Source organism: Drosophila grimshawi, unplaced genomic scaffold (genome assembly GCF_018153295.1).
Source record: "Drosophila grimshawi isolate 15287-2541.00 unplaced genomic scaffold, ASM1815329v1 contig_311, whole genome shotgun sequence".
Lineage (NCBI taxonomy): Eukaryota > Metazoa > Arthropoda > Insecta > Diptera > Drosophilidae > Drosophila > Drosophila grimshawi.
The window spans coordinates 24219319-24246867 of NW_025063098.1; the positions used below are offsets into that span (position 1 = coordinate 24219319).

The 27549-nt window shown below is 37.4% G+C and overlaps 1 protein-coding gene across 1 annotated transcript; it reads left to right on the plus strand.

Annotated features, from left to right (window-relative positions):
- Window positions 1-1925: 1925 nt before the first annotated feature.
- Window positions 1926-16023, plus strand: LOC116805859 (dendritic arbor reduction protein 1). The gene is made up of 4 exons (XM_032740712.2): window positions 1926-2044; window positions 9146-9826; window positions 13362-15385; window positions 15425-16023. Exons 2-4 carry the CDS (start codon window positions 9178-9180, stop codon window positions 15554-15556), a joined length of 2805 nt encoding a protein of 934 aa, XP_032596603.1. The 5' UTR covers window positions 1926-2044; window positions 9146-9177; the 3' UTR covers window positions 15557-16023.
- The last annotated feature ends 11526 nt before the right edge of the window (window positions 16024-27549 follow it).

Consider the following 27549-nt stretch of genomic DNA (forward strand, 5'->3'; position numbering starts at 1 on the left):
AAAATGTTCCTTTTTTGCTGTCGTCTATCCAATATTATATATAAAACTTCAACTATTCCTTGCCTCATAAAAAATTAACTTAAATATTAATTAATAGTCAATATTAAAACAAAATTATGATCAATAATTTTCGAAGCTTAATACTGAGCTGAAGTCTGGAAAATTCACTTAAAAGTTACTCAAAAAAATAATATAGTTTTACAGTAAAAATCTGAAAAATTGTAAATAAATTAACAACTATTTAAATTCTCAAGTGAACCTACCACGATTTATTTTAAACAAACAAAATAGCTCTAAATTTCCAATCATACCCTGTTCAAAGTTTTCCATACCATACATTCAACACAACTGAAACACACCCCGATTTTTATTATGTGTACCAAGTATTACCTTCCTTGACCCAGCCAAGTGAAAATACCTCTATTTCCGGCAGACAATTTCCTTGACCCAGCCACCCAACGCAGATATAGAAATAGTTTTCAACACGATCTAAACAAATCGGACAGTTCTCGAAATCAAACTGTCCATAAATGGTCAAGTGAATCATTTGTTTAAATTCTATTCATTCCTTCTTTTTCATTTTTCTTCTTTTTTTTTGGTTTTTGGTTTTTGGCGTGGTTCCTACATTGTGTTTGCGTAGATTGAAAAGTTAATGGGCGCATATGAACGTTGATGACGTATTTTGGGAAATCATAACACAACACACACACATGCACACATCGAGAGAGAGGGAGAGCACATCGACTGGGGTACCTGTTGTCTTATTTTTACCTCAGAGCCCCCTTTCGATGAGAAAGAAAGAGAGTCGAATGCCGCTGAGAGATCGGTTAAGCAAAACTCACCACAGCTCACGCACACACACACAGAGCACACACACACATAGGCACGTCAGACAAACGGGCCTGGCAAACTGTTGATTGGCTGCAGTGCGCGTGCGCCACGAAAATGGCTGCAACGTAGGGAGGCAACAAGCCATACGATTGGATACGCTGACCGACCGGTTGCTAGCGACTACATTAGTGTGTGCATGTGTGTGTGCGCTGTGACGTGCGAGTTCCCCACGACGGCGGCGCTCTCGTTTCGATATCGAACTGGCCGCCGCTTATGCTTTGGGGCGCGTGCCAGTCGCTGCCAAGTAGGGGTAATGTCTATGTGGCTCCTCTCGCATACTCTCTCTCTCTCTCTCTCTCTGTCTGTGTGTGCTAGCCAGCTGCGTGTGCATATGGGTGTGTGTGTGTGTGGTTGCTGTGCCGTGCCGATGTTGAGTTTTCATTCATAAAAACCGAAAGAGGGCGCATCTCGTGTCTCAGTTGGGTTCGAACAAGCAAACGCGACGGTTTGAAAACTAAACAGCAACAAATTAAAAGAAAAATTTTTAAAGAAAAATCAAATTCAATTCAAACGTACACAACTACACACATATATATAAAAGAAAAGAAAAAAAAAATATATATATATATATAAATATATATACAAAACAAATATTGTGCAAAAGAAAAAGTGTCATCGATAAATGTGAAAAAAACAACAACAATTAAATTAACTTTGCTCGCAAATAGAAACGCACAAGTGAAAGAGAGTGAAAGGATATTTTTGCAAGACTTGGCGACGGCCGCTGTGCGAAAGCTTTGCTCCTCAACACCCGCCGCCCCCCTCCAACCACCCTCACTAACGAAACATCTCCCACTGTTCAAACAAAAAGTTAATGAATGAAAATCGTGCAGTAAACGGTGACTGTGACGTATGCGCAAATAAAGCATACACAAAATATATATAAAAAATATACACAATTACAGTTAAAGGCCGCCATACGATAAAAGATGTTAACTTAGGCATTCTGCGTTGAATTCGTATATTGATTCTACGTAGTGGCAGTGGCAAGTGGCAACATTTAAAAGAAAAAGTGCACAGTGTGTTTGTGTGTGTACACGTGTCTGTGTGTGTGTGTGTGTGTGTGTGTAAGTGAGGCAGCAATCCAAAGGATTGCGCTAGACTAAAGGGAAATCTACCTTTGAATTCTTCAGCACGTGCCATTGCGATCCAGGTGATTAACTAGTGAATTTAATATATAAATTAGACATACATATATTTAAATACTGTTGAGCTATCTATCTATAGATACGTCTCTTTAGATTTGATTTTTAGTTTAGCGGAAGTCATAAAATAAATAAAAATATTTGTCACATTTTTAATTTGTGCAAATAACTTTTTGTTGACACAAGCGAATTAAATTTTTTATTAAAAAAAGTTCACCGATTTAAGTATAGAACTGGAAATTGAGATAGTAAATTTTTTTAACTAATTTGTTTTTATGCTATTTAAGTCAGACAGTAATCTCGAAAAATATGGTAAACATAATTGAGTATTTAAGAGACGTATAAATTTATTTACTATATATTTAAATAATTTAAGAGCAAGTGTCTAAGCCCATAATATTGATTAACAAATCAAACTAATGTCATTGATTTTAATTCAGAACTTAAGCTTCTGGTTGATTTATGTATTTCACCGTCAGCTTAATTTATTTGAAACAGAGAAAAAAAAGTTGAAATATCAGCTTTAATTCAAAATCAACGAGCATTAAATAAATCTGATGTCAAGTAGAAAATCTTGTTTTCAACGGAATTATATAAAAAGACTAGACAGCAAATAAGTTATTTGATAACCTGTGCCATTTTTCTTAATATCAGTTCAATTTTATTATGTTTATTTCAACTAAAAAATATCTTTTCACTTTCACTAATCCAAATGAAAATATGATCAAATTCTTTCCACTCTTCGGCTCCCACTGATCTCAGTAAATCTCTTCCTGAATGGGCTTTCTTTTGAGCAAATCCCAAAATTTTGCTCATTTTGAAACGATGCGAATGATGCATAAATTCATTTAACGCATAATAAAATTGTGTGCAGGTTATTAAACAGCGCAGCAAAATCACAGAAACACAAATCGAGAAAAGAACCATACCTGCAACTATGTACGATATTTCTGGGCATCATCATACGCATCAGCTGTATATATTGCAATTTTGTAATTAAATTATTGTCATTGCACTTTGCGCTTAATTTGAGCGGCTACAAAAACACAAACACAACAACAACTCAAATTGTTGTATATAATTTAATGGCACATCTTAGGAGGAACGCCGCCAACAGCCGCTAAAAGTGTTGGGACAACTAACCCAGCCCCAAAGCACAAGACGTTAAAAGGCAACAAAATGCAGAGGCCAAGAAAAAGAAAAGTGTGTATAAAAAGAAAAACAATTAGCAAAATGATTTACACGCAGCCTCCCATGTCCAGCGACAACAACAAAGTCTTTTTTCAATTTTCCCAGTTTTCATATTGCTGCCTCTGTTTGGTTTATGTATATATATATATATATATAGATATTCATATACATATACAGATACATATATATATATATATGTATATGTTTTTTTGTGTATTTAACCAAATAATTATGACATCAAAACAAAGTACCGACGGCTCGTCGAAGAGTCGCTTAACACTTTGCCATGCCAAATGGCACTTTGACACCGCAGCCACTGGCCACTCAATTTAGTGGTGCTGCTGCTGGGTAATATTCTTGGGGTTGTGGTTGTGATTGAAGCTGCCAAGCCAAACAAGTAGTAAAGCCATTGGCCCGCCCAACAACTAAGTGCCCACTAATACATATGATTTTAAAATGTTACAAAAATATACTTTTTTTCGTGTTGTTTTTACATATGTATACCCTGTAATGCTGCTAAAGTGGGTGAATGTTTCAATTACTTACATTGCTTACTATGATTTTATATTCGATAATGTGTCGTTAAGATTTTTTCTTAATTTATTTACGTTTTGTAAATTTAAAAGAAAAATTACATTACCACAAAATATTGCTGAAGCTAAATTTTTATTTTTTTTTTTTATATATGTGAAACATTACAAATGATTAATGAATATATATGTTAAATATTCATATTCTTCACAAATATCATAAATACATTATATACTCTAGATATATAAATAAATAAATTAAATTTTGTTCAATTTTGAAATTACTCAGGACCTTTTTATTTGATTATTCCTTCTCAATTATCTGTTCTTCAATAATAATTATTTTAAAGAAACATTTATTTTCCGCTCTGGGAGAAGCCATTCCAAATTACTGATTAGAAGTTATAAAATGTTTTAACAATCTTAACTATGAATATTTAACATATAAATTGACTTTTTCTTAATTCTTGTGTCTATCTATTGTGGCCATTTTACATTAGCTGTCTGAATAGCTTTTTTGACCAGCTACAGACATAATATTTTAGAACCGAAACTTAATTTTATACCACAAATATAAAAGCTACATTTTGCATATTCAGTTATTTTTAATAGGGTATAACGCGTCCGCGTTGTTTTTGTTGTTGCTTAACGCTGTTTATATTGCTGTAAGGCCTGCGGCTGTTTATTTTCATTAATTGTTCTCATGAGAAAAACACAACAGCAACAAAAACAACAAGACCAACTACAGCAACATGCTCAGTCGAAGCTGTTGGCATGAAAAGTGTGACAAAGTGTTACGCATGCAAAGACGGCGTCGGCCAAAAGATACATTTTCCATGTTGATGTTGATGTTGCTGTTGTTTTTGTGGTTGTTGTTGTTGTTGCTGTTGCTGTTGCTGTTGTTGCTGTTGTTGCTGTTGTTGCACTGCTTAACTTGTTGGCTGGTTCAGTTGTCCGAGTCTGCTGCCCGCTGCGTGAATGATGGACTTTGTCTTTGTCTCCTGCAACTGCCAACTCTCTGATATGCACAGTTGTTGCGCCTCTGCCACTACCTTCTTCTCTCTCACTCTCACTCTGCTTATGTGTGTGTGTGTGTGTGTGTGTGTGTTGCATCCGTGTCGCATGCGAGTTGCATGTTTGTAGCTATGTAGCTGCCAAAGATACTTTTACTGCAAGTCTTTTGCATTTTGACTAATGACGCCGCCTCTCTCACTCTCAAGGCGTTTCTCCAATTTCTTTTTATGTTAATAACCAGCAAAGACCAATACTTAATTCTTGTTGTTGTTAATTGCTTGGCAATATGGGAACTGTGTTGTGCTATTGCTATTGATATTGCTATTGATATTGCTATTGCTATTGCTATTGATATTGCTGTCGTTGATGGTATTTCAGCTCAAGGTTAGTGTGATATCAAATCTCAGAGCTCTTTATGCAAATCTGTCAGCATAAGACAACAACGATATAAAACAATAAAATAGTAAACGCTATGTACATAAAATAATAGACGTTAAAAAAACAAATTGCAGCTATTTTTGGAGCCGCTAAGTAGCCAGAGACGCTAAGGTCGCAACTTAATCCTCAATGAGGTCTCCATGAAAATACCCAAAAACAACAAACTTACCCAAAGATGCATTGAATTTCTGCGTGTACGTGTGTGTATGTGTGTGTGTGTTCGTGTGTGTGTTTTTTGTTTAACTGTGGGTCAGGCCCAAGATCTCGCTGGTCCACTTGCCAAGCTAAACAAATTGGCGCCCATCTATCGAATTGTTAACACTCGAAGAGCAGAACTCCAAATGAAACTACGGAACCAGTCAGACACACAACTGCAACAACAACAGCAAATACAACAACAACAGCCAATACAACAACAACAACAACATGAGCAACCGGTTTGGCAAAACTTAATTAAAATAATATCAACATAACAATTTTTATTATTTCTTGCTGCCTTTCTTTCTTCCTCATATCGGGCTGTACGGCTTGAAGCTGTGTGCCAATATTCATTCATGGCAAATATCTTGAACGCGTCTCGATCTGTCTAAGGCGACTAAGATCGAGACTACTACATCTACCTAAATGCTATGCAAAATTATGCAGAGTGAAAGAAACAGGCAACAGACACAATCACACACACAGAAGATTTACTATACATATGAGTTTGCTATATATATATATATATATGAGTTTTACTGCAGTGCTAACTCACTAAGAAGAACTAGAGTTACAGAAATGAATTTTATAATATTAATATTTGCTGTTATAAGAGATTTTTTTATTTGTCCATCTTGAATATTAGCTTAAAATATAATTTGGTAGCACTAGCTAAGGTTGCTGAATGAAATCAATTAGTAAATTAGTAAAATTTTATTTTATAAGCAAGACTTCTTAGGGAAAAGTATATTTTCAATGGGAAAACATTTCAAATTGCAGTAGATTGGTATTTAAAAAAATGTTTAAATTGACTTGTAATTTATAAGATAATAAAATAATAATAATAAAATAATAATAAAATAAAAAAATTCGCAGTTAAGCTTTATTTTAAAATGCATTTTTAGCTTATAAATCGCAAACAGTTGTAATAAAAACAAAAAACGTAATTTGACCTCGATTCGTTAACCACACAAGCTATCAAAGCATCTTAGGCTATTTAGAAGAGTTTACTCCGAGCAGCGGCAGATCACCCAGTAGAGCTACTCCTATTAAGGCAAACTAAGAAAACAGTAGGACTTAGGCAAGCTGCACTGTTGTAAGCTAACTTAAAATGTAAATGTCTGTGGCACGAACAGCTACAACAACAACAACAACAACAACAACAACAGCAGCAGCAGCAAAAACAACAACATTGACTACAACAACATCTTGAACGTTAGCAGCTTCGCTTCATTTTTTCTTTTTTTTTTTGTTTTGTCGTTTTTTTTAAGGGAGTGTCAATTGTTAGCCAAGTTATTAAGCGCACAAGAAGAAGCTGATGCCGAGAGCTGGCCAAGATCAGAGCTTGGCGATTGAGAAGCCACCAGGCCAGGCCAGGCCGGGCCGGGCCAGGCCAGACCAGACCAGTTCGCCACGGTTGAGTTTTGCCCCAGAGCAGCGAACAAAAACAAAACAAAAACACACACACACACCTGGTTCGAGAGATGTGAATGATTCATGTGGCACTCGTATTCAGAAGATACAAATCTTTGATCGACTGTAAAAATTATTGACTGCGCCGCATAATTTTATGAATGAATGGAGCAACAACAAAAGGCAGCCACAGCACGCGCTGCCATTGTCCATGTATCTGTAGCTATAGCTGTAGCTGTATCTGTATCTGTATCTGTATCTGTATCTGTATCTGTATCTGTATCTGTATTTGTGCCTCTAGCTGTAGCTGTATTCGTATCTCTAGCTGTGTATGCTTGCAGCTTCAACGTAATTTCATTGCTGCCTCTGCTGCTGCTGCTGCTGCTGCTCGTCTCGTCTCGAGTGCACTTTGCCACGGAAATTATGCGTGAAATCAAATGTAAATAAAAAAGCAAAAGTGCCAAAACAGCAAACGCTGCTGGAGACCAGCATGAAGAGTAGTGTCTCTCACCGTGCGCCGCCAAGGATGGTGGAGCGGGGAGTTAAGTGAAGGGGTAGCCGACAACTGTCGGATACGCAGCGGCACGGTAGTTATTTTGGCGCATAGCTGCCTGTCAACACGAGTGCACTTGTAATGCAAATCAACGCGGTCAAGTCGAACAGCGACGCGACGCGAAGCGACGCAAGACGGCACTCAAAGATGACGCCACAGTTGCCACAAGATTCACTCAGTTACGGTTGACCACATGCACTGAACCAAATCACATTTTCAAAACGGATGGAAATGATTAACAAAAATAAATGTTAAAATTACATAATTTTATCGAAGCAAAATAAATTTCAAATATTTTCTTAGATAAAGATAGCTGCAGCACTATAGAAAACTTGGCTATTTTTATCTGCCACGAAAACATACAAATTACAGCTAAGATACACCTTTAGAATTTGTATAAATTATTAATTACAATTTTTACAATTCACTCGATAGACTCTTGATGTGGTATACATGTGGTATACACAATATTTTTGAGTCTGTGTGTGTTTAGTTATCTTAACCGTTATTCATTGTCATGTTCGAGTCAATAATGCTTTTTGTTCACTTTTATTATATGCCAAAAAAATGTGCTTAAATGTTTGTATTACGTCGTCTTGTGACAACGTTCATAATACGAATAAGCTCTCAGTGTAGCTGTAACTGGAGATGACAGTCTGTGTTGCCAGTCAAATCAACGGTGTTTGCCAAATTATAAGCCAAGTTTATGGTATATGAGCGGATTTTAATTGCGCTTGCGCAACTTTAAGCATTTGCTGCCATTTTCTGTAAATAAATATGTATGTTTTGTGCGGTGTTGGCCATTGCGTAAGGTCAATGCTTGACCCAATGCAATATGACCCACTTGCTTGGAGAGGTGGGCAGCTGTGGGAAAGCCACATGTTCTACTTCTCACTGGCGTCCACTTAAGCGTTTAATCGATTTTAATTTAATTGCTTAGCCGGGACAGTAGTGTGGGCGCAGTCGCAGCTGCTAAAAACGAAAGTCTTACAACAACAACAGCAACAACAGCAACAACGACAACAACAACAACAACAACAAGATGTTACTCAGACAATTTGTGGCAAATTAAATTGTTTGTGGTTCATAAATTGTTGTCAACTGCTGCGTGTTATGCAATTGAACAGCTGTCATGGCAAATCAATTAAAATTCAGGCCGAAAATCGACCTGAAATTTATGGTTTGCTCGATTTTTGATGGTCCGCCACCACCCGCTGCGACAGACTCTAAATCTGCAATTTTTTATGCTTTTTAACTAACAGGTCATAACGTATAAAAACTGGCATCAAGTGGTATTAAAACCGATCGGTTTACGTGCCTAATTAAGTTGAAGCTGTGAAAATGCAATTAATTGCCAGCTAGTGACTATTATAAAGTTTCACGAGCATTAGGAAGCAATATATTAACTAATCTGTAAGCAAAACGAACTTAATATGAGATTATCCCCACAGATCTATTTCACAAACAAGTATTATGTTTTTATCTAGGATCCTAATGATCTGAAAGATTTAATGAACTTTTTTTTTTTAGATTATCCTAATGATCTCTTCTATCAATTGAATTTTCCGAAATCTCCACGGAGAATCTTAAAAATCTTCAAGAAATTATTAAACAAATTTTAGTTAAAATAAGCTGCATGTCTTTAACATAGAAATGTACTTAAAATAAAATGCCAAAATAGCTTAAATATTCCATATATATTTGTAAAAACTCCACAATCTGAATAAAAGTTGACTAATCATTTTGTTGCATTTTTTTATTGCTTTCATTAGGCGGCGTAGCCCCTGGAACTCCATCAGCGGCCATGATCATGGAAGGGCTTGAAACCCTTGTGGCGCCAACGCATCACGCATTCCTGCTAACCGAATCGGCCGCTGCGGCCCATTTCAATGTGCTGAGCTTCGACACGTGCCTGTTCAAGACAAGCACGGCGCAGAGCAGCAGCCCGTCGGCAGCCAGTTATCTGAGTGCCGCACAATTTGGCGGGGGCAGTGGCGTCGGTCTCGGCCTCGGCGCCAGCTCATCTGCGGCTGCCAGCAGCAGCAGCACCAGCGGTCAAACATTGCTGCACTACACGACAGCAGCAGCAGCAACAAGTCACAATCACAACAACAACAACAACAACAACAGCAACAATAACAATAACTCGGTGCTGCGTGCACGCAATCAGACAGCCACACCCACACAGGGGGGCAGTCCAGGTAACGTGGCTGCTCAGCCAATTGCCGGCAGTGCAGCAGCCGCCAGCAGCGGACGCAGCTCAGCATCGCATCTCAGCCTGCTGAATACGAGCCAACATAGTCCCGTTACGGCCACAGAGCACGGCGTGGCCGTTGAGGCCAAACAGCTGATTGAGGCCTTGCCCGGTGATCTCAATACGCCGGTGACCACATCCAGCGATATACCCTCATTCTTTGGGCCATCGACAGTGGTGGAACCACCACCAATAACCGGTAAGTAAAGCGGCACAGAGATGACAGAATTTCGAAGGGGGTGCAGCAATAAAAACTATTTTCACGTGATTTGACTGAATCAAAGATATGTCTGCACCGAAGAAAGCTAACTTTCTGCAATCCTGCAACGATTCGTTCTACAAAAATAGCTTAGATATATTTTGATCAGAAACAAAATCATACAGATCAGCAGGTTGAATTACCTTTGCTGAGGGTAGTTCTTCTCATATATATTTAAAAAGACATAAAGACAAGCTAGATAAGAGAAAATGGTTTATAAAACTAGAACTGAATCAAAATCATAATATCAGCATCATACTAGAACTCTTAGTACTTACTCTTATATCAATTGCGTCGCCATAAGTTTTTTTCTCTTAGCCCAGAAAATGCCATTTAAATTCCATATGTTTGTGGAATATTCCACCCAACAGCCTGGTATAGTTAGGAGACCCTAAGCGTTAGAGTATCGAGTGGAACACTGAAACAGAGATACGTGTACTTTTTTCATTTGGCTTTCTTTATCTGAGCACTGCTAATGGATGCAGCTGCCACATGCTGCAGTTGCAGTCTCCCAAAGACTGCACAGACTCTAAATATGCAACTAATCCGTTGTCAGGCTTAAGTCTCCACATAAATCAGCCTCAGCCTCAGCCTCAGCATCAGCCGAGGCCAGAAAGCCAGCAAACAAACTGCAGTCTTTCAATTGCCCCTTCTCTTCCTAACTCTCTTTTCTTCGTCTGTCTTGGGCACTCATTCTTCGCAGAAAACAAGTTCAAAATCAAAAAACAAACATTCAAATATCAAGTACCAATTTTAATGAAATTTTTTTTTGGATTTTTTGGTTTTATTTTTATTTTTTTTCTTTAATTATGGGCCATGTTAAGAGCCGCTGAAGAGCTTGACATATATAAGTATGTATATATGTGCTTTTTATTACTTATTTTTCGACATGAGTTAAACAAATATTTGACATTTAATGGCTACGTCTCTATATGGACTCATTAATATACGTAGCCATAAAATTATTATTTATTAATTGCAAATAAACTCAATTGCTACGAGAAAAATATCTTGACAGCGACAGAGAGCGAGAGAAAGAGAGAGAGAGAGAAAACGAGGGATCTTCTAGAATGCACAATATGAGAAGAAAAAAGCACTTAATTAATCAACAACAACAACTATAATAATAATGCATAATAGCAACAACAGCAATGTGTTGTTGGCATATGTATTAAACATTTCCGTTCAGTGTCAATGTTTCGAGCGCAATTTACTCGGCTCGAGATACGATGCCGGACTCCAGACGATATCAACGATATAATACTACATATAGCACGGCGCATGACATATGCACAAAATGAAAAAAAAAAAAAAAAGAAAAAGAAAAGAAAAAAATAACAACACTCGCATACACATTTCTAATTGAATTAAGGCAAAGCAAATAACGTATACTAGATTTTCCAAGCGCTATCAAAAACAATTGAGTTTAATTGCTCGCGTCATATTTCTTTTTTCTTTTCTTTTCTTTTTCATTTTTGCAGTAATAAGAAAAATTCTTGCGCTCAGATTTTGTTTAAAAAGTTGACCAATTGAAAATGCATAAAATACATATTTAAGCTACAAGCATTATACATAAATATGTGTGTATACATAAGTATGTGCATACATTTAGTAGCTGAAATATCTAAAAATTGGACGAGTCGCGCCAAAAAATGTCACTCATAAATTTGGCGCAGTCGCCTGACAAGGGGACAAACCCACGCAAAACCCCAAGAAAAATCGTCGGCAAACAATTTTCCAAAAAAAAAAATAAAGAAACGCAAATAAATAAAGAACATACACAGAAAAAAGCAACAAAATAGAAAATATTTGCATGAGCAAGTGAGAAGCTGGAAGACGCGTATTTCTTTTCTAGTTGGCTGCTGGCAATGATAAAGCAGCTTTTAATCGCTAAACTTGGCAGTCGACTTATGTCCAAATTGGATGAGTTATGCATATGCCCAACTAGCCAAACGCCAAACGCCAAACAGCGGGTTAAGGGCGACAGCAAATAGACCAATTTTCCATTGTCTACTGTCTCCACAATGCTATCAAATTGCCAAAATAAACTATTTACGACTGCATTAATTATGTCCACAATAAATAAATATAATAATAATATATTGCACATGACTAACTCCCCGCATTGTAGCTCCTCTGCTCTGTGATATCGGCTGGCTGCAAAAAAAAAAAAAAAGAAAAAAAAAAAGAAAAAGAAATTCTCTGAATTCAAGCGCATGTCGAGATTGATGTCGCAGCACATTAGGCGCTATGCAACTCAATCAATACCCAAAGCGAACGGCTGTGGCATTAATGACTACGGCAATGATCATCATGATGTGCCTGTGTCCCAAAGCAAAAAGTCACAGGAAAAAAACAAAAAGAAAAACCGTCCACAGTCCACAGTCCCAACTCTGTATGCGAGCCCAGTGGTAGCCGCGTAATTAGTCTTCTGGCCGACACTTTTGCCTGCCTAGTGAAGGTCACGTGACAAAATGCACGATAAGCAGACCCCCACACAAATCATAAGCAAACCACTCCATTTATTATAGTTGAGAACTTTAGCAACATGAGTTGTTTACTAGACACATTCTTGCATTTAATATTCTTCACATAAGTTTGATGTTCTTTATGTGATCATTCTATTTATATCGTTTTAAAATCCACTATATTTCTATTCATTTTGGATATCCACTCTCCACTCATACCACATATATTTATATAATATATATAGTTTGCCATAAGCAAAAATTACTATTAGTCATTTGACCTCCATAGTTACTTAAAAATCTTTTGTGACTTGCAAACAAATTATAATTTGAGCCTTTTACTTCACAATAAATTATATGTGACGACCGTTAATGTATTATGAAATAATATGTTGAGACTTTCAATACACGTGATCACATTTCTATATTCAAATCCATGGTCACATTTTATGGAGTTTCCCAAGAGGAAATATTTTGAGGTTTCATCCTTACCATTTAACCTTAGTAATTTAAATTTGCAATACTTTATTTATAAATAGATACTATAAAGTGTCATGCCTTTCTGCTATCTTCGACTTTCACAATTAATTATAATTTGCACATCCAAAACGCATCTCGTGAGTTTTGTGGCATGTGAATTGTTTTGCACGAGAGTGTTTGCCCCATCACTGCCTGCAACTGCCGGCAACTGCCGGCAACTTGAACGGCAACGATGAGCGATGATGCCGACCTCCCGTGTCGTTCGATTTCCGCGAAATCAAATCGCGCCCAGCTGCAACAGCAGCAGCCCATATAACACTTACTACTTCCAATGCCACGGCCATTCAAGCGAACTGTGATTGATATCAGCCACAACAGACACAACAACAAAAAATGCAGGGAAAAAGAAACAAAAAACAGTGCAGACTTTATCAAGCTTTAAAGCTAAGCTACAACAACAGATAACCAAAAAAAAAAAAAAACAATGTTGACTAACGTTGAGCAAAATCTATTTTCACTCATTGCAGGCTCAATTGAATCGGAGGATCTGTCGCTGGAACAGCAGGTTGTGTCCGTTGCCAGTCCCGTGTTGTCCTCGTGCAGCCCATTGAAGGAGGAGCGCAGCACGCCACCCGCTTTGTCTATTGTCAAGGAAGAATCAAGTAATAATAGTTGTAACATGTACCCACTACACAACAACAACAACAACAGCCACCACACAATATCCACAACAAGCACATCAACAACAGCAACAACCACCGCCACAGCAACAACAACAATCAAACAAATAGCAAGCGATGCGAGCAACACTGAAAGCGTTCGCTCGCCCGCATCAACAACAACTGCTGCTGGCAGCAGCAGTAACAACAACAACACTCAACACTCACAACAACAACAACAACAACAGCTGCATCACAACAGCAACAACAACAACAGCCACTGTCAACACAGTCATCAACAGCAGCAGCAGCAGCATTTGAGCTCGCCGCAACACCAACAACAATACCAACTACAACAACAACAACACCAAATACTACACCAACAACAACAATTGCCACACCATCACCATCATCATCATCACCACCATCACAGTCACCAACAACATCAGCAACAACACCAACAACAGCAACACCAACAGCAGCAGCAACAACAACAACAACAACACCTACAACAACAGCAGCAACAACAGCAACACCAACAACAACAGCAACACTATCAACAACATGCACTACAACAACAACACCAACAACTGCCTGGCAAAATCTCATATCGCGGCATTTTCACCACCACAGGCAACAACAACAGCAACAACATGAGCGCCGCACAGCAACTACAACAGCAACAGCAACAGCAGCAGCAACAATTGTCATCACCACAGCTGAGCGTACTCCCAGGACCAATGTCTCCCCCATCGAATAGTCTGGGCAACAGTTGGGGTTTACCCAGTCCAGACAAGTCACTATTCCAGCCGCCCATGTTCAGTCTGCCCGCCCACTACGCCGTGCAACAACAACAACAGCAGCAGCAGCAACAACAACAACAGCAGGCTGCTGGTCCAACGCCCTCGCCATATGATGATGGGCGTGCGGCCGTCGCTGCTGCTCAGCACGCCGAGCTGCTCGGCCTGAGCATGGATTGTACGCCACTGCTGCTGAAGCAGGCACCACCAACATACTCCGGAGCAACAGTCTCAACAGCGGGCTTTGCCAGTCTCGCCGAGCTGCAGAGCAGCCACGATCAACTGCAGCAGCAGCAACAACAATATGCTGTGCGTTCGCAGTTATCTGTTGGCACACCCAAATATCAGTGGCTAGATACGCCAGCCGATTATGCAGCTGCCGCAGCTGTTGTACAACAGCAACAGCAGCAACAACAGCAACAACAACAACAGCAGCAGCAGCAACAACAGCAAACGCTAGTGTTGCCGGGACCCACCTCCTCGGCAAGCTCCAGCAATGCAGCGCTGGGTGTACTCATACCCAAGCAGGAAAACTATACCGATATGCAGCCAGGATCAAATGGCACGGGTTATTCAAGTGCTTCAGCGGCTGCTGCTGCCGCTGCAGCTGCTGCTGCCGTACAGCTGGCCGAGTATAGTCCATCGACGAGCAAGGGCCATGAGATACTCTCCCAAGTCTATCAGCAGAGCAGTGTGCCGTTAAAACTGGTGCCCGTCAAGCCACGCAAATATCCCAATCGCCCAAGTAAAACTCCCGTACATGAGCGTCCCTATGCGTGTCCTGTGGAGAACTGCGATCGGCGCTTCTCGCGCTCGGACGAACTAACGCGTCACATACGCATCCATACGGGACAGAAGCCATTCCAGTGTCGCATCTGCATGCGGAGCTTTAGTCGCAGCGATCATTTGACCACCCACATACGCACCCACACCGGCGAGAAGCCCTTCAGCTGCGACATCTGTGGCCGGAAATTTGCGAGATCCGATGAGAAGAAGCGACATGCCAAGGTCCATCTAAAGCAACGCATTAAGAAAGAGTCGAAACTAAGTCGCGAGCAGCATCAGCAACAACAGCAGCAGCAACAACAACAAGCAGCAGCAGCCGCCGCACAGCAACAACAATTGCAACAGCAGCAACAGCAGCAGCAGCAACAACAACAGCAACAACAGCAACATCAGCAACAACATCAACAATATCAACACCATCATTTGCTGCATGCCGCCGATTTGGCCATCGTTACATCGAGTGCGACCAGCATGTAGGCCGCCGAGAACTCAACGTCATCGATTGATTCCAGGACGACCGCCTATGAGCTGGGCCTCGATCTGAGCCTGGCCATTGACATTGATGGGAGTCCATTGCCATTTGATCTGACGTTGACCTCCGATTATGGCACACTGTCCCCAAAACTGAGTCCATTGCAGTTTCACTATGTGCTAGATAGCGAGGATTCGCAAAGTCAATGCCTTTAAATTGCAAGCAGATACAATAAGTGTTAAATATGCCGATATATTTAACCATCATTTATCCAAGCAGGAATCAATCGCTGATGCTGAATTTAAAACATAACAAATACAAGAACAACTAAAATATACAAAACACAAATAATTAGCTAATTTAGTTAGCATGTTGTAGCCGTAATTTTTGGGTTGTGCTAGCAGCAACATCTACGCAAGACATATATGTAAAACATAGCCTATGAACAAAAACAAAAAAAAAACTCAAGCAGCCGCACTAAAATACAAAACAAAACAAAACAAAACAAAGTTACTAACCCAACAAAGTCTAAAAGAAAAATTAAAAAATATTTAAAAACAAAATAATTAATCGTAATATTTACAAATATTTAACTTATGTCTCTAATACTGTGATCTCATGTGTAATAATTATTAATTTTAATTTCTTATAACTAAAAACAAATATAAAAGAGTTAATTTTTAATACAATTAAAATCTTTTTCAACTTTGCATAGCTAATGTTCATTTTAAAAGAAAATACAAAAACAAAAAAAGAGAGAAAACAAAACACAAAAATCTAACACAAGAAACTAATTTATTGCAGTTAAGCATTTTAAAGTCTATTATTAACTTATTTAGCATCTTAGTATTTAGGTTTTAACACACATACACACACAAAACAATACACACACTCGCACACCTATTAAAACAAGGTTAAGATGAAAATAAAAATAAAAAAACGTTAGCATATCATTTTTGATATAAGAATAAGAGTTAATTAAAAGCAGCCATTTTTGTGCATGTCATAAGTTTCAGAGCTTAAGTTGAATGTGTGTTAAGTAAGGAACAAATAATTGTGCAACAAATTATTATAATTAATCGATTAATTATAAATTACAATGTGAATCACGTGTTGAAAATGCCCCTTGTACTTCCTTAATTGATTCGAAATCAACGGCAACAAAAAATCTAAATCTAATTTAAACATTCATTTTAATTATGTTTTTGTATATGACAAAAATGTATATATATATATATATATATATAGACGATATCTTTTTTAGTTTTCTTAGTTTAAAATTGCTTTACACCTAAGTTGAAAACATTTTTTATAATTAGCTTATTTCATTTTCGAAAATATATAACAATTTTGAAAAACATTTATTTGTTTATTTTTCTTTATTCATTTATTATTTAGAAGAAAAAAAAACATACTCAATTTAATTTTCAGTTCTAAACAACCATTTATCCCACATATACATATACAAATATGTGTATATTTGAGCAGCTAACTCAGTCTTGAGCCGAGCGAATCATTTAGCCTTAAGATTCTAACGAACAAACTAGTTGGTTAAAAATTAGAAACTACATGGAACTCTAGTGCCACTTAAGCAACGATAGCTGAATAACGAATGAAACGATTGGTTTGCGCTACAAAGTGCTCTATTTTAAAATTACTCGTAAAATATTCCTGATACGGAGCATATTTTACATAGCCGCTGGTATGAGACACAAACTTAGATTTAGGATTTGAACGGAGCAAAAACTTCGGCGTATATTTCTATAAGGAATCGGTATTTAGTATAGAGTATTTCTCGGAGTGCATATTCAATAAAAATAATGAAAAACAAAAACAATTTTGATGTCTTACATGTACAAACTGATGGAAAATGAAAACAGGTCGAAACGAGCCTTCAACAGAAAAAAATTAAATATATTAAAATGAAATTTAAATGTGTGAAACTTATGTGCCATCTAATAAAAAAAAAAATTTAGAAATGTACCGTGAGCTGAAACATTTTTAGAAACGAGCTGAAGAGAAAATCAAAAATGTTTGCACAAAAAACAAACAAAAAAAAAAACCAAAAACTAAAAACAGAAAAAAAAAAACAGAAAACTAAAAATCATAAAAAATAATTAAAATTTGAAATTAAAAACGTTGTGATTTATATTGTTTATTCGATGCATGGTTCAATGTCAAAATAATTAATTCTTGTGTATTAAACAAACAAAACAAAACAAAACAAAAAAGTGCTAAGAAACTACAAATTATATAACCATTTATGCATATACATATAAAATTATTTATTGATGTTGCTTATGGACAGTTTTTCTTCCATACATATATATATATACACGTATTTGAATATATGTATGTATATTGTGTAAATTTCAAAAGTGAACAATTTGGATAAATGTATTTATTGATGCATTCTTAGCTAGCTAAAAATTATTTGTAGCTAAATGAGAGAGTAAATAAATATATAGTTCATATACAAATACAATTAGTTAAAATGCTCAAAAATGTTGCAGCTTGCAATTTAGTTTTTTTATAAATGTTGCATTGCAGTTGATTTTATGTGTGTGCTTTTCATATAGAACAGAAAATTAAATTAAAAAAAAAAACGAAAATAAAAAATTAAACGAAATGATCATTGATCATTGATCACATTCAACTTAGCTTAATTCGAATATTAATGTTTTTTCCATGTTTTAAGTGTGCACATGAAGTAAAGTTAAACGTACGAGTACAAGTACATTTCAAGACTAACAATAAGATCTCTCAATTCTCAACTCTAATTTTTAAAGACTGTCCCTGTGTTAAACTTAAGCATTCAGAAATCAGAATTTTAAGTGCGTTTAAGTGTTTCGTTCTATCGGTGGATAGCCCTTCACTATATACGTATATACGTATATATGTACATACATAACGGTACTATACATGTATGTATGTATGTATATCAACTCACTTGAACTTGTAGCTGTATCAGTTTTTTCTATCAACGATTCTTATACGATACTTACACATATATCCCTAGATCTAAGTTTATATTTTGTGTCGATATATATTACCATATAAACTCAAAATATACATACACATATAATGCGATAATAATAATAATATGCAAATTTGGCAAAAAAAAAAAAACAAACACAAACTTTTTGAACAAATAAACCACAAAAATTTCAAATTTATTTCGTGTCTTTCACTATGGCCCATATAAATTACAGCAACATACATTTCAATCAGCCATATCTATGCCATATAAAGCTCTGTCTATATTGCAGGTATGACCAATGAAATGCAGCGCTAATAAAAAGCGCAATAAAATTGAAAATAATAGCCAAAGCTAAAGTTGAAGCTGTAGACGATGACCAGCGCCAACTACAGCTCCAACTTCAGCTCCATCTCCATCTGCAGCTCCACATCGACGATATATGCCGGCACTCAAATCTAATGAAATGTTCCAAAGTCAAAACGATGCTGCACTCCAGTGGCAGCCACACGCGCACCAAAGTCGCCCAACCACCACCATCCACCCACCCCCGCTGCCCAACAGCCGGCAGCGACAGCGTCAGCGACAGAGACAGGCGCATGTCGGTTCAGAAATTCTTCAGTTTTGTTGAAGCCAACAAAGCAAAGACGAGCAGCCGACGCAACGTTACCTGCGACGTTACCTGGCCAAAGTTATGAGCGCAATTCTATCGTAAAAATGCCCGAGAAATGAAAGCAACTTCAAGTCAACAACGATTTCTAGATACCCTAAAAATGTTTAAGCTGACTTGATTGGTTAGAAAATGTAAATCATTACTAATCAAATTGGTAGATATTAAGGGCAACTCACCCCTCATGAGGGGTATTATTATTATTATCTTTTATTTTTGTCATATATATATTCAAATTCATTATATTAAAATTAACCAGTATTTTGTTTTTTAAACTTCACTTACAGCTCCATAAAACATATATATATATCTTTTCTAAAGAAGCTATCTAAATATGCCACAAACTAGTTCCCCATTTTAATTTAAAAAATAGCTCAACTTAAGTTAACTACTTAAGAAATTCGATTAATATAAAACCAACGAATATTATATATTTATTTTAGTCAACAGACTGCTTAAACTTATCACTTATTAAGATTTTTATTCAATTATCTCGAATCATAACAAAACAAAGTTTATTGAATGAAAATTAAATATATTAAAAAGCAACCCTATTTTCTCAAGTACATTGAAAAAATTCGTTCTCAAAAATTTGTGCGTATTTTTGGTGCCTTAAATAAATCAAAAAATGTTGCCTAATTTACTACGCAGTTTAGTTACTACACAACAGCGAGTGTATCGAAATGCAAAATGCTTTCACGGCAGCTTCCTTGGCCTGGTGAAGCCTAGCATTGCCCGGCCTGGCCTGGACCGACTTGGCCTGCCACAGTTAAGGTTCGACTTCGCTGCAAGCGAGAAACTAGAAATTCTTGTCTGCGCCGAGCAATCATCGCTGGGCGGGCAAAGAGTGGGGCTGAGAGAGCTGTAGCTGTTTGCAGTTTTTAGTTCGCTGCAGCTGAGACTGAGGCTGAGGCTGAGACTCTGGAGTAGCGTTTGTGATTTGTGTGCTTGCGGTACAATTTGAGCCCCGAGCTGTGGCTACCAATGGCCAGTTACCCAGTTAGACGGCCACGCTTATGACAGGCGCAAACAAAATTATTTGAGTCAGGAGCTCTACGAACCCATAGTGAGACAGAGACACAGAGAGAGGGAGAGGATAGAGAGAGAGTGCACCCGAGTAATCCTCGACTAAAAAACAGGTGATGAACTGTGTTGCAGTGGCATGTGCGGATGTCGTCTTAAGTGCGGCAATTTGACTTGTTTAGGTGTCTAGATGCCATTCAGCAGATATGATCGCACAAAAATTGATTTCGATTTGATAAGAGACAATTTTTTCAATATTTTTTTTTCCGTTTTTTGAAAAGCTTGTCGTTTGGTAGCGCCAAAATATGACCGACTGCTGCGATAAGAGATCGCAAAAAAAATATGTCGTTCAATGTGAGTGAAAATACTTTCCAGCATTTTATGTGGACAGAGCCACCCAACACAGAGGACTCCAACGTTTTTTTTTTCCCCCCGCCGATATCGCTATGCGAGGTGTCGCCAGTCACTGCCACTGATGAGTCTCTGCCAATACAGCCGAAGACAGTGGCGATTGCAGCAGCGTAAACCAGGAGAAACCGGCTGGTTTCCAGCCTCAAAAAAAAATGTCATGCAGGCAATCTCTTTTGGGCCTTGGCTTAATATCTTTGCTTAGCAGCTAATGAGTTGCCGTTAGTGATTTATTTTGTAAATGAATAGAATTGCTGGCATTTGCCAAGTTAACTTTGCATGCCACATGCAACACAAGGCACAATTTCATTATGCATTTCCCAAACAACAACAACAAGCACGACTTCAAAATGATACCCCCAAAATAAAGATAGTTTGAGCCACAAGACCATATTTAAACCTTTCTGCAGTGTAACGTTTAATAAACTATCTTTACTACAAATATGGAATTCATTGATATATTATTTAAAATAAATTAAATCCGAATTTTATTAGAATATATTTGCAATAATTTATAATATTATTGGACTTAAAACAAGTGTCTTAAATGTTACGGTTAGTAATTCCTGACACTGTATTTTTGATTTAACTGTATTAGAATGTTACAATGAATACTATTCCAATTTGGTGCTCGACTTTTTGATCAATCTTTTGATTTTCATTTAAAAGTTAATTTAAAGTAAAACAAATCTTCATTTTCCTTACTTAACATAATTTTTAAGCAAAACATTTTTCGAAAAGAACAGAAGCAAACAAAGTTAAAAGCAAATAACCTAAAGATATAATTGGTTAAAAAGAAATTCAATAGTTTAAAGATATCTGAAAGGTAGTCACAAAAAGGTAAATTAATAAAATTGGTGGATAGTGCTCTCGGTAGCGCATTGCAATTAATATTGTGGCGTATCGCAGCAGGTATGACATTTGACTAATTGAATACCTCTGAAATATTATGCCAAGATCAGGCGAAAGTCCAAGCAGGATAACCCATGTATATTTATGTGACATTGAAAAAGAACAAATGCCAGACACGCTCAGTTCCACTTTGTGCTTTGTCTAATCAAAACTAATTCATCATGTGCGCTGCCAATGCATTAGCCCAAGTGCCCAAGTCCCAACTTCAGCCAAGTCCAAGTCAAGCTTCGAATATTGTCGAGACGCATATCTATGGCCACATATTTCATAGTCGCTGTCGTCGCACAGAAGCATTTCATGGCCATAAAGAAACTAGATCAATTCAGTTTCAGTTTTATTTTTTTTTTTAGGTTAGGGAACGGGGCAAACTGGGAGAGCTGTGCAACCGATCTGGCGACATTGCGGAAGCGTGCCACTTTGTCATGGCATTGTGCCGCGGGTGTTTTGTGACCAAAGGCGCCGCTCCGATCCAAAAACTGCACAGACTCCACTGGCCAACTAGATTGGTTAGGCCAATCCATGCACTCTTTGGTATGCCTGATAAATGCATTTGGCCTGGCTTTGGTAGCCGTTCGCTTATCAGTGTTTGTAATTAGCGCATTTGCATTAAAAATAGCAATAATTTCCCATAAAGAAGCCCAACATCGATTTACCCGATATACAGTTGAGTGTGTGTCTCACTCACTCACCATATAATTACAGGAAGTGCTTTAGAATTAAAACCGAATCATTAAATAGATAGCGTTCCAGAGTCTGCACTATGGAGTCCAGAGTCTACTGCATGCATTAGGGATGGTCACGTGACTAAACACGACTATTTCATTTTGCAGCACTGATTTTTATGTTTCAGTGTTTACTTGAGATTTTTAAATAAAAAAGAAAAATCAAATGTCTAGTTTAATTGTTTTTCTAAAATAAAACAACATCACAGAAACAGTTCACCTACCAAAATATGTAAAGTAATAATTATGTTCAAATCATGCATCCCTCCATCCTTAAGAATATCCTTAAGAAAAGAACACTTATTCTATATATACTATCAAATATATGAATTGTTATTTATTTGTATATATAATTATTGATTAGTCGTGTTTGAGAACATGACTCAATGCGCGCTTCCATCTCTAATATGGAGATGATAGCTTGTTGTATCCAGCCATCATTTACCTTGTCCCGGCGGCAATTAAAAATTCCTTGCTAGCGCCATCTACAGTTTGGCTTCTGCAATTAGCCAAGTTAATTTATGGCAACAAAAACTTTCCAATAGTTGTCACAACGATGACTATTCTTAAATACATGTATTTATATATGATACATAGATTGGTAAAGGATCTGCTGTTTTTCGTTCATATCTTCTAAATTGTAATTAATCTTGAATCTTTGTAGCAAATTATGCGCACTAATTAATGGTTATTTAAACAAACTTGGCAACGCGTTTTGCGCACATTTGAGCCAATTATCTTGGGGAAATCTCAGTCGCAGGCACCACAGTCTCGACGGATTGCTGAGCCGCCCCCCGTTGGCCAAGGCGTGCATTCATTGATTCACAATTAATGTTGATTATCAAGATCGGCAACGAGTACGCCCCAATTTGCCAAGCGAAAGATTTGCACAGGTGCAACCTCTCACAAATCGATCGACGATAGGCGATAGACGATAGACAATCAACGATAGACGGTTTTGTTTTCTTTCTTTTTCTTTTTTTTTCGTTTTTTTTTTTTGGCTGCTCGATCACAAATTCAGTAGCCGTTTTGACTGCCTAATGATGGCCCCATCGTGGGGCCAATGAATTATTACGCTAACCACCAGCCATGTTAGCACAATTGGCCTACAAGTCTATTATTATTTATGCAAAGACTGCGGCTGCTTCTGTTGCTGCTGCTACAAATGGTTGATCGCCCCGTTCAGCGGATCTGTCGATCGTTGCCGTTAACTGAACTACGCCGGTCATCAATCTTGAAATTATTGCCGCCACATTGGGCGCCCCGAACGTATTTGCATCTGGCTACATTCAGGCCTTACAGCTGTAGCCCAGCTGCAGAGAGCATCAGAGAGAGACAGGGCGAGGATAAATGCTTTAAGCTGATCGAGAATGTGTGGCAACAACAACAATATTTATGCTTTTGACTGCAGAGAAAAACGAAAGAAGTTAAGACTTGACTTAATATCAAAGGCACTCAAGTTAGGTGTCTGCAGCCTAGTCTGAGTCCATGTGGAAGACTGCATATTCATCACAAAAACATACACCACCCTACTGACAGAGCACTTAAAAAGTAGAGCTACAAAAACCAATTTGAACCATTCTTACCAAGTCATAAGTCATAAGTCGATATTCATTTCATGCGAGAGCTAATGGATTAAAGTACAAATATTTTCTGCAGCAATCATTTCTGTCACACACAGAGTAAATCTTAAATCTTTTATTTAATAAATCTAATTTATGAACCCATTTTTTATTATAAAAATGCTTTTTTGTATGTAGTGTAAGCAAACGACTGAAATTTAAATTAAGTCTCTAAGCACAAGATAATTTAGCTTAAAACCCAAAGCGCCCATTTCAGAAGTTTTAGGCAACTCAAAAGGATGACAACCAAGTTTATCTAATAGATGATTATTGCTTCGGATACAATATTAAGATGAAGATCACAATTTAACACAATATTGAAATATTATACATGATTCTTCGAATATTTCAGTAAATCCTCAGCTAATCATTCACTGTGAAGATAAACTCAACTCTAAGCTTTTTATTCCACATATTTGTATGGTAGATTCCTAACTGATTAACTAACTATGACACTTAAATTGGATAATACCAAAGCTACTGGTCACGTGGACAGTTTGCAATTCTCCGACTTCACCCTTGAATTGTGGCATGTTGAAATTAATTAATGGCTGGTTCAATTAAAATTGCAACATGCCGTTGAACAGAAATTTTTGTTTAACGCCAAAATCTTGAAACCGTAGTCCCTGGAGAGCAGCAAGGAAGACAGACACTGCTGCCACGATCCCATGTACAACTTGTAGCTACAACTTGCGTGCCTCGTTGCTGATGAGCAGCAACAGCAACAGCAACAACTACAGCAACAGCAGCAGCAGCAACATGTGTTGCCCGGTGCTAATCTGCATCGACTTGGACTCGAGGTAACTGCTACGGCATTTGTGGACTTGTGTGTCCTGCGGGCAGGTAGAAGGCCACAGTGTAAAATCAATTTAGATTTGCCGCCCCAACCTCCCTCCCCCGCCCCGCACGAACTCAACAACTCACGTCCTTGGCAATTTGTGGCGAAAATGGAAAATTGCTGTTCAATTATTTGTAGCCTCCTTGTAAATTTCCATGCCAGGTGACAAGAATTGTAATAACTTGCTTAGGCTCCTCCAACCAACTGCACAGCAAATTGTGTTTGCTTTAAATTGATTATCTTTTGGCAATGAATATTATCTATATACATACATATATCTTGATTTACGAATTTTTGACTCAAATTAAGAACTATAACAAGTAAATGTGTATAGAATTTTCTAAAATTTTAGAGGACAACAATGCTGATAAAGAATCTTGATCATTCTAAAATAAAATCAGTTTTATTATATATTTATTTAAGTATTATAAAAATGTCACAGTCTTGTGATATTCACAAAGAATAGAATTGAAACTGAAATTATCTTAAGTGTGTAAAACCGTTCGTAATGTTGCTGAAGCTGTTGTTGCTGTTGCTGAAGCTGTTGTTGCTGTTGCTGTTGCTGTTGCTGTTATTGTTATTGTTGTTCTGGCTGATGCTTGATGTCGCCTACTGCATTACTGCTTTACTTATCTACCATTTAGGCAGAAATTTATTTAAGCTTTTGGCTGGAAAACCAATTAGTTAGTCGTGCGGGCCACACACACGAAATTAACATTTCTTTACAAATTTTCCAACTGTATTTAATGTCTACCGCATTAGATAAGCGAACTACTCCCAACAACAACAACAACAACAAAAATACGTGCGTATCAAAAAATAAAAGAAAATAAACTGAGGTAATTATCACAACATATGAAAACAAAACGCAGTCTTCTCTCCGCCCCCATTCACCGCCATTCAAACCAAAAAAAAAATTAGCATTTAAATTGTTTGGCCAAGAGTTATATATTTATATTTTTGTTAGTTTCTTCCTGATAAGCAGCCGAAAATGGTGCACTTATTGACAACTTTAACGAGTCGACAACGCCGACGACGACGACGAAAATAAAAACAAAATCGAGAAACTCAAATCAAAGCGTTTATAAATGCTTTTTGGGTCAAAATAGACGATCAACGAAAATGTAACCCCAAAATCAATTAACACTATTTTGGAAATTCCTTTCTTTCGATGGAAAAGATATGTGGAGTAGATGCGGGACGCTGCACAAATAAAACTGTCGATTGATGGACAACTTAAAGAGAGCTCTAAAGCAATTTGCCACCCACACTTCAGACTTGTTGTTGTCTTTCTTCAAAACCTTGATGAACTGTTGACAAATTTTCAAATTAAACGCTTCGCTGAGCAATGGGCCACATTAATTTATGCATTCATTCAGATTTCAGATTGAAATTGTATTTAATTTAAATGTTGATATTGTATTTAAGCTAGAAGAAGTTCACTTATGTGGTTGAGGATCAAAAGTGCAGTTGAACTTGGACACGATTTCCAAGCGCTGACAACATAACAATTTTTATGCGCATTCCACGACAACATCAACTAAAAGCCAAAGCAACAGCAACAACAATAACAAAATAACTACAGATATGGATACACACGTAGCGACAGCAAAAAACAACACCAACAACGAAAAAAAAAAAAAGATCAAAACATGACAATAAAAATCAGGACTCTAAAAAAACGGGTCGCCTGCCAGGTCGTCTCGTTCCATCTCTGGCCTCTCTGGTCGTGTGCCTGTTTTAACGCCAAAAGTGTGACATATAATTTTGAAAATGACAAGCGGCAACAAAAGCAACACCAATTCCCGACTATAACAACAACTCAACGGCGGGAATGTCACCAAATGAAAGACATGCAACTCGAAAGAGGGCCCTCGGTTCCAAGCAGATTAACTGGAAGGGGTCTGCTGGAAGGGGGACGACAACGCTGGCTAGCGGGAGGAGAGGATACATTGGAAACCCCTTCAACGGCCAGACGTTCCAAGCCTGACCATTTACTTTACGACTGCCGTGTGCCGTTTTCGATGTTCCTTTAATTTTTATGCTCCTCTTTTGCGTCTCATTTACAAATTTCGTTCTGCCTGTGAACAATAAAATAAGAAAGAAAAGAGTCAACAAGAGTCACAGATGAAGGGACAAAGAGAAGACGCACCAATAGATGAAATGGAAAACATCATTTCTGGCAAATATATACAAAAGTTAAGGATCGCAACTAACCAAAAACCTGATTTCTTTGAGTAGTAAACGTCTAATGTAGATAGACATAGGTACTATAAGTACTTTTAGTAAGAGAGTTTCGATCAAATATATTATCATAATATTTTCATTTTAATTACGCTTAATTTTACTATATTCCTTTTATTATATATTTAAACAAAAAAAGGAATGCCCATCATTTTTTTTCTTATTATTAAAGTGTATTTGGAACTTGAATACTTATTCAATAGACCATATAAAAGTGAGTATTATTAATATTACTACTACTCTGTACACTTTTAATCAGTATATGAAAGTGCTTGTCAACAATAGTATACATAAATTGCATTGAAAATCTCTACTTATTAGCGTTTATATGTGATACTATTAAATAATACACTATACTGCCTCGCAATGGAGATCGTTAGCAGCAAAAGGTAGCTTACTTAACCCGATCATGTTGCTGCCAAAAAAAAATGTTGATTTCCAGCATCAGATAAGGTACATTTTTATTTCCAAACGGAAATAGAAAATGGGCTCGGCTCATGGACCAGTCATAGTCCATGTGTTGCAGTGCTTCGCCCCTGCTGCTCCAGTGCCCAAAAGGCGCAACGCAACGGCAGAAAAAAA